The sequence below is a fragment of the Lytechinus variegatus genome, chromosome 13 (assembly GCF_018143015.1).
Source record: "Lytechinus variegatus isolate NC3 chromosome 13, Lvar_3.0, whole genome shotgun sequence".
Lineage (NCBI taxonomy): Eukaryota > Metazoa > Echinodermata > Echinoidea > Temnopleuroida > Toxopneustidae > Lytechinus > Lytechinus variegatus.
Genome location: NC_054752.1, coordinates 17,192,044 through 17,200,817, shown reverse-complemented (window position 1 = coordinate 17,200,817; position 8,774 = coordinate 17,192,044). Strand labels below are relative to the sequence as shown.

General features: G+C 37.3%; 1 protein-coding gene across 1 annotated transcript in view; it reads left to right on the top strand.

Annotated features, from left to right (window-relative positions):
* The first annotated feature begins 1,138 nt into the window (after nucleotides 1–1,138).
* The window catches only part of LOC121426481 (monocarboxylate transporter 10-like), a 13,276-nt gene continuing 5,640 nt past the window's right edge, over nucleotides 1,139–8,774 (top strand). Inside the window, exons 1-5 of the mRNA XM_041622801.1 lie at nucleotides 1,139–1,197; nucleotides 5,587–6,363; nucleotides 7,163–7,459; nucleotides 8,060–8,180; nucleotides 8,742–8,774. The exon at nucleotides 8,742–8,774 is cut by the window's right edge and continues 211 nt beyond it. Coding sequence (XP_041478735.1) covers nucleotides 6,099–6,363; nucleotides 7,163–7,459; nucleotides 8,060–8,180; nucleotides 8,742–8,774 — 716 coding nt within the window. The 5' untranslated portion in view covers nucleotides 1,139–1,197; nucleotides 5,587–6,098. The remainder of the gene's footprint in view (nucleotides 1,198–5,586; nucleotides 6,364–7,162; nucleotides 7,460–8,059; nucleotides 8,181–8,741) is intronic.

The following is an 8,774-nucleotide window of genomic DNA, read 5'->3' as shown; positions in this document are numbered from 1 at the left end:
CATCGCTGTCAAGCTCTCGGTGATCATTTCATGTACGTAAATTCTCCTTGTGATCATACTATGATAAATGTTTGTAATGTTGACAATGATGCATATTATATATCTATAAATCAATCATTCAATCACACCAGCCCTAAGAGTGTATATTTAAAGCAAATCAGTCAAATTGACTAGACAAGTCGTCAGCTGGGTGCAACTGATATGCTAGTCAAATTTCTGACATATTTTAGTTAGAAATAAATCTGTTTTTGTAAAATACGACTTGAAAGAAGTCAAATATGACTAGAATAACAGTTGCACCCAGGTGACCCTCTTAACTAGTCATATGTTTTACTGATTTATTTTTAGAGTGTACAGTACCTCTGTATGGATCATTAATAAACTTTTATTGATGAATTGACTGCACCTAAATCATCGTGCACCGTGCACCATCAGTGGCAGAGGCCTTATATTCCATTTAGCGCGATGATCATGTTGTTTACATCTGTAACTCCGGGCTGTAACTGGAAGGGTTATACCGCCCTCATTAGGCAAATCCTCAACAGTTGACGTCTCTCTTTTAGACGCCCCCTCTCCCCCCCCCCCCCCTGTTTTCCGACCTTTTCTACGACAAGTTTTAAGACGTTGGCATTTTCTTCTTCCTGCGGATATCCCATCACTTGATACAAATCTGGATATAGGCCCCATTGAAAAGCGGCAATATAAATATTTGAAAAAAGGCATTAAGCGATAACACAATGAACAATTATTATACAGACTGAATAATTTTGCAAATCAAACGCTTCATTATATTGCTCAATTGACCTGGCCTGCGCATGCGTGAACGCAAGACATCTATGTACAAAGTGACCTGTTTTGAAAACTGGGTAAGTCTGGATAGCCTGGCTACAGCTGCGGGCAGCTAGGTCAAGTGCACTCTCTCTATGTTGCTTGGTATTTAAATAGGTATTAAGGTTTCAAAGCGCAGCATGGTTGCAACTTTGACATCCAGAGATGATAGACGATGACAAGGGGATCCTGCATTGGCATTTGTTGACAATTTCTTGTTCTGACTGCGACAGCATCTCAACTCAGCTTTGAAAACCAAATCCAGTCACTGCATGCTATCCGGCCGTCATTTTGGAGTTAAGAGCTGGCCCCAAGGCAGAAGTGGAAAGACAGACGGATTCAGCCAGCATCAGAATCAAACATCATACGGTAGGTTTATAATATATACCAAATGCTTGATAATATGCCAACAACTTTAGGTTGATAATGGCTTCTCTTCGTAGTAATTTGTGACAGACGAATGCTTCTACCGAATCAAAATTACACGATGTATCATGTTAGTATATGAATTATAAATTATATAGGCCCAAATGTTTTAATGACGACATGCAACGTTAACTCTCCAATTTCCATTTAACTTTCAAAGAAACATGTATTTTTTCTCCATATTCACATCACCAAAAATATAATTGTCATCATACAGGCCTATTTAAAAAGAGGGGCTGCTAAAGTACAAATGTGTGACGTCACCGAAAACACACAATAAATGTACATTATCTTCTACAGTTGGATATTTGAGTCAAAGTTGACTATCCATAATCAAACCACAACTTCAAACATTTCCCCTATTTGCTATATTCAATCTGTCTGTAGGCCTAATATAACCGGGTTCTTTTCCTTTTTTAAATCTGTTTACATATGATGGGGGTGGGGGGTGGAGAAATTAACTTAAAGTTAATTTTTTTAAAGAGGAATACCCCCCCCCGGGGGGGGTATAAGTCTCGGCCTCGAGAGGAAATCTTTCCCGAAAGGTAGGGGGCAGGGGCCAGAAAATTTGACAAGCAAGCAAGCAAAAAAAAAAAGTTATCCCCTCAAACTTAAGGTCATTTCGTCCAAAATAATGTTTTATTTCGATTTTGATTGATGTTTTTCTTTCCATCATAAAATACCAAAATAGTAAGGGCATTAATTTTGATAGTGCCCCCCCCCCTATAATTTTGGCCAGGGGGACGTCCCCCGGGCATTTCCACCCATGCTCGGCCTACACCATTATGCGCGTCCGACAAAACATGCAGAACGTTACATTTTCATGAACGCTTAATACTCATGTTACATAGAATTTAAACTAAACATGCTAAATGGGAGTTCTTTTTCGAGGCTTTGCATTCAAAGTGGTAAAACGCTTTTAATATAGGGTATACTTTCCATACTGGTTATGTAATTCAACAGAAATACAATTCCATTTTGCAGTTGTTGTTGATTTGTTTGCATATTAGTATAAAAAATAAATAAAAGAATTGTGTCAGTTCGCATATATGATGTTAGTTTTCAAAAGGTTATTTTGATTTGCATATAGTTCTGTTGTGTATGAGGAAGTGATATAGAAGGAGTATACATGTATTTCTATAAAACATTTTTAGAGCGTGTTTTCATGAGAAACCCCAAATTAAGGATGGCTCCTGTAGAAGTATGAAACCCATAGGGTATGTTTGAAACACACTGAATACGAATGTGTAAAACGATACATCTCCCCCCCCCCCTGTCTACATCTTACTCCGTGCAGGTCCATGAAATTGGAAGTTGGCAATATGACAAAAAATATTATGACGTATAGGTTCAAGTCTAATATAAGCCTATGAATGCTATGGACGTGTGCCAACAACATGTCATGGCCATTGGCTCCTAAACATGAGCATATCTAACATAGATTGTAAGTTCGGTCGCCACCGAAATTCTAGCTTGAAGTAGACGTGCAAATCTTTCTTTCATGTTTTTAACAGAGTCCTTTTCAGCGATATTTCAAAATCTGGCATATTCATTTAAATTGATTATTAGAACAAAATATCTAGTCAGGAAAAAGCTGATTTATATGAAAATGTACTTTAATATTGCGTACGAATAATGCTACGACGATACAAGGAAATTGAATAACATAGAAAATAAATATTTACTATGATGGTATAATATAATGTGTAATTAGAAAATAAACTGTCAACTATGACCATGCACTATTCTGTACATTCCGTATTATAGAGTGACCATAATTTGCGCACATTTTACAAATTATTAAAAAGTTGATATTCAAATCCAAACCAAAATCGTAAACCAAACGGAAAGTACGACCTTGCAATAAAAATAGCTCGACAAATTTCTAAAGTAGGCCAATGGTTTCACAAGTTTCGCGATCGCTACATTATACGGCGATTGACTAGCAGACTATATAGTGCGCCCTCGAATGAAAGAATGTGTCATTAAAAAATTGTGACATGTTATTTCATGCACGATGATTTAGAAAAGCTTCAAAAAAGAAGCCAAGAGGGCAAATATAATAGCATCAGATGGAGATTAAAATCAGTTGGTATCAAATTTTCCTTACTTTTCGGAAACCTCTGCTTGCAAAAAGGCGATTTCTTCATGCTTGTCGAGAAGTTCGAATTTTTTCAGGACGGACGCGAATGTAACCAGATTTGCCGATTTTTGACCAAAATTTTTACAAATGGAAACCGTATTCTATTTACTCAACCCGTAATATTAGGGTTTTTTCGGTTCATTAGACTTTCAAGATTCTTGCGTCTGATCTGCTCATTTTTCAGTATAAAGACTTTCAATGAAACACCCCCCTTATGTGGCATCCTACAGAGGACCTTCCTTCACTCTGCAAGAGAACATTTCCTGTCTTAAATCATGTTAAGATTTACACTGAATATGCTGACAGTACAATACGGAATTTTGGCACCGCTACGTAGAACGCTTTAAACTTGTTAAAAACAGAAAATGTCATTCATTAAACATTCTTATTATGAACAATTTATCGGTAGTTTGGCGTCTGTCGTGCATTGTTCTGCGGATTTTACACATCAAGTCAGCAGGACCCCGTCTTACAAAAAGTTACGATTGATCCGATCAACCTCAAGTATACACTGCAAAAACTCCAGTGTTGATTTAACACCAGCCCGGAATCTATATATGTCCACACCAGAAAGGTGTTAAAAACACCAATTTCGTTTTGGTCTAACACCAGAAGGTGTTTATACAACACGAATTAGTATTAAAACAGCATCGGTTTGATTCCAAACTGGTGTCGTTTCAATATTTCTCTGATGGTGTTAGACATAAACAAAACTGGTGTTGTTGAACACTTATCTGGTGTGGACATATATAGATTCTGGGCTGGTGTTAAATCAACACCAGAGTTTTTGCAGTGTATTATGGAAACCCATCAACGACATAAAATGTTTCTTTAGAAAATTGTCACAATGTCCTTTAATTGAAAACGAATAAAAACGTCTTGAAATGTAAGAAAACAGTAAATTTATGAATATCCATCATATTATTATCCAGAAACTATTTGGAACAAACATGTAGTTTAGATGTTGACGTTGTTGGCTTTCCATAGTTGCAGTTGATTGGATCAATCGTAACTCTTTGTAAGACGGGGCTCTGGGGTAAAAAAACATAAGCATTGGAGAGTTTTTGCACCGTGACGCAGAACGCTTACTAGAACATAGCTAATGCGTTTTCGAATGCCCTTCATGAGAAAGAGCAATTACAAAGAATTAAGTCCATATCGAAAATAGATGAATCAGAACAATAGCTTTGTCCTTGACTCTGGACCCCATGGAAGAACAGTGGTATCTTATTGATACCGCTGAAATGGGCCATCCTCCATCTGTATGTTATGTTAAATAGATCATGTATATATTTTATCTTTTTATATGGAAATAAATACAAAAAAACAAACGACATTAAAAAAAAACATAACTAACTTTATTTCATTTGCGGACTTCAAACCTTCGGAATAGCCAACCTTATTTCGTTTTCTGATTAACGAACCTTCGTAGTTACGAACCATATTTCGTTTTCGACAAACGATCCTTCGGAATGACGAACCATATTTTGTTTTCGGATTAACGAACCTTCGAAATGACGCCACAAATGATCGGATTAAACGAACCCTTTTCTTTTAAGGATTAACGAACATGAAGGTATAGGCACTTTACGTGTTTCGGACTTACGAATCTTCGAAATAAAACAACCTTCGGAATTACGAAGTGTTTATTTCATTTGGAAATATTCTTTGATCTTTCTTGTTTTTATTGACACCAATAAAGGCAAATCATAAGTATAAACAAAGATTTAAATAATTGAACTATTAAGCAGTATTAAAGGAATTGTAGTGTATAAGCACAATGTCTATATAATTATGCATAATTATAGATGTAAAAACAAGTAAATTGTACAAGTGACCTACAAGGAAATATCAACTGACGTTTATGCAACCAGGGGTCTGGAAACGAAATTTTAATAGCTTAAAGGGCCGATGAACGTGGTTTTGATTAACAAAGGAAAAACAAGCAAACACAAATACGCTTAAATATAAAGGTGATTTTGGTCAGACAAAAAAAAAATGACAGGAAAAAAAGAGGGGGGGGGGGGTGGTCGCTAGCAAATAAATATTTTGGTCACATCTTTAAGTTTACTCAAGCTATGCAGGGAAGAAAAATCTTGGGGTTGCTTCCCAGAAAAACGAAAGCAATTAATGTTCCATGCTACGAGCGAGAAGCGTAACTAATTTGTCTTAATTTTATTGTCATACAGATGTTGACCCTTCACAAGATGTCCAAGCTCGCGACAGTGAACCGGAAACAGAGCTAAGATTAGCATTGCATATCAAAGTAAACAAGTGATAGTCTGTCTGACCTGCTGATTCGCTGCCTTCATCTTAAATAAACCTTATAATATGCCGTTTTATTTTTTTATAGAATAGTCAAATGTAAACACATCTAGACAATACGGATATGTACTTCAGTTTCGAGGTAAGAATTTAGTGAATGGCTGCTCTATCATAAAGGCACCGATATCTCGCATCGTACAGCTGATACGAGAATATATCTCACAATAAAACATGAATGTTTCCCTGTTGCCCCCTACAAAAATCTCAATTTGTTGCATCAGTGATCCAACAGCATACGCATTTTCTACTTCATCTTCATACACTGGATAACAAATAGATTAATTGAAACAACTGAAAACATAGCAGACCTAAAAAAAAAGTCTGAAGGCATCTGAAAACCGGATTTCAGGAAAACATATTTTAAAAAGTGTTAGTCATGACTGCTAAGGGTAAGGCTGTGGAACATAAACTTGCCAGCAGAGATGGAGTTTATTCGAAGCAGGATGATGTTGATTTCAAAAACCCTTCAGCCAAACGAAACATTACCTGCAAGGCTCTGTGGGAAGACCCAACGTATTTCCGATGGATCAGTACCTTCATCTGGGCTTCGGTCAGCATTTTCAACTTTGGTATTATTGGAGACTTCAGCATGTTCTTCATCTATATCGAAGAGGATCTTAGAGCATCCGTGATGGAATTAAGTAAGTAAAGATACATGTTTTTTACGCCAAAATTTGGTTCTAATTTGTACCGTCAACACATAAATCACATTCTCATACCCCTTACTCCTCTTTCGTAAACCGGGTCGGGATAACTGAATCTGGACACTGGGTTTGGTGGTGCCACACCTCATTCAGGGCAGAAAAAAAGCACCCGGAATAAGGTAAGAAGCATCCATTTGCGGATCAGGTCTGGTCCTTTCCCTGTTTCTCAACTAATGATTAAAGATTCCGTACACATGGTGGAGAACCCAGTAATTACATCGGACTTTTGTCCGGATAATAGTTTACAGGAACGGAGTGTGGTATCAAAAGCTAGACCCGATTCCTAGCTGACCCACGAAAAAATGACGAACAGATTAAGTATTCGTAAATCTCCTTTGATCTGTTTCTCAACTAAATACTTCGAGATCCCGGAATCAACATCACGAAGAGTCCGGGCATTATATCGGACGTTTGTGTGGGAAAATTACTTTGTCAGAGCGGGATGTGTTATCCAAAACAATACCCGGTTTCTAACCCAGGAAACAATAACAGAGATTGATCATTCTTATATCTCACTCAATATGATTTCACGCTAATTTTCCTCAAAGGAATCACATAATGTATGAGTTTCTGGTTCCACGGAAACAGGTTCCACGTAGTTTGTCCAAGAGATGTCCAAATACTCTTTCTGTAAAAGAATATAAAGTGGAAATTGTATATGGTTGGCAAAGGAATGAGATGAATACATTTTCGGAATATTGTAAAATCAATTTTCTTATTTCTGTATGCTTCCTAGACTGGCTAGGTAGTCTTCCATGGATTCTCTTCAGTGTGTGTTCACCACTCACCACACCCATCGTCAAAGTCCTCGGATATCGCTACACTCTTGTCGGGTCTAACCTTGTCTGCGCCATTGGGCTCTTTGCCACCAGCTTCCCGCACCAGATATGGCCGATGTATCTCACGTACAGTCTGGTGTTCGGCGGAAGCACGATTATTTATTATACTGCCGGATGTATCTATGTCACAGGTTACTTTGACCAGAAGTCCTGTACCGGTCCGGTGTCTTCCATGGGATTCTTTTATGAGATAGGTAAGATGGTGTTGCACTTCATAGCTCCGTAAGACGGAGCTTAATTATAGCGATTGACCATATGGCCGAAACCTAAGATGATCCTATTGAATTGTTTTGTGTGATCAATTGCAACAGCATGGTAGTCGGCTCAATGACGAATCTGTAATTGAGAGACCGTTCAGATGCCGTTATAACATCAATGAACAATGCACAAATTTCCATTGCTTCGCGAGATGCCAAACCGACAGCTATCATCATTTCCAAAACGTAGAATTTCAGAATCGTTACCATCAGAGTTTACGGATTACGGAAAATTCTTTGACAGATTAAATAACGCTCCATGGATTTTTTTTGTATAATTTTTTTAAGTGTTATTTTATTCATTTTTTTTTGAAGGGGTGGTTACATAGCCAATTGCCTCCTACTTCGATCTGCATTTTCCATCTTTCGATGTTACGTTATCACTTGACGATACGTTTATATTATTACGGCTATAATCTTTCGACTTTACGTCATTTTGTGACTATATGTTAAATTTCAACCATAATATATGTCATCCTTCGACTACACGACACCTTTCGACTAAACGTAATCTTTCGACTTGACCATATCTTTCAGCTGTTCTGGTATTTAGTCCCATCATCCAGGTGACTGCCGATGCATGGGGGTGGCGCTGGTCGGTTCGCCTCCTCTCTTCATGCACACTTGTCTGTTCTGGGCTTCTTGTTATATTCATCAGGTAACAGAGTCAATAGTATATAAACACGCTCTGCGATTGGTCAGTTTTCTATGACCTAACATGCAATTATTACGCACGCAAAGCACGGTCTCGTCTTACATTAATTTATACGACTGCGTTACCTCGATTTTATTTCCGAGATGAATCATATGCTAAATGGTATCTAGAAATATATTTGTTCATGCATGCATGTGAAATGAAAATTGGATTTTATACAAATAAATGTGGTTGCGTAATAATATTTCTTTTTTTTTTTGGGGGGGGGGGATATGACAAAGAATTTATATGAAGAATCATAAGTCATTCTTAATGGTTGTCAATCAAAAGTATATTAATTACGAGGAAGATAAGACGAAATAACCTAGGTGAAATAAACAAGTTAACTATTCAAAATAAACTGCAGTACTGGAAAATGCTACCCACGAGTGGCGATAATCCTCATTTTTCAAAATTGTCATTTCATGACTTGCTCCCTGTCCCTCTCTCGTATGAAAATCCGCGGCTGATTTAATGCTACTTTAATCTGAATTATTGGTTTAAATGTATAATCTGTGTTTTTAGGCAACCTCCGTTAGATCTCTCGGGACGGGTTAT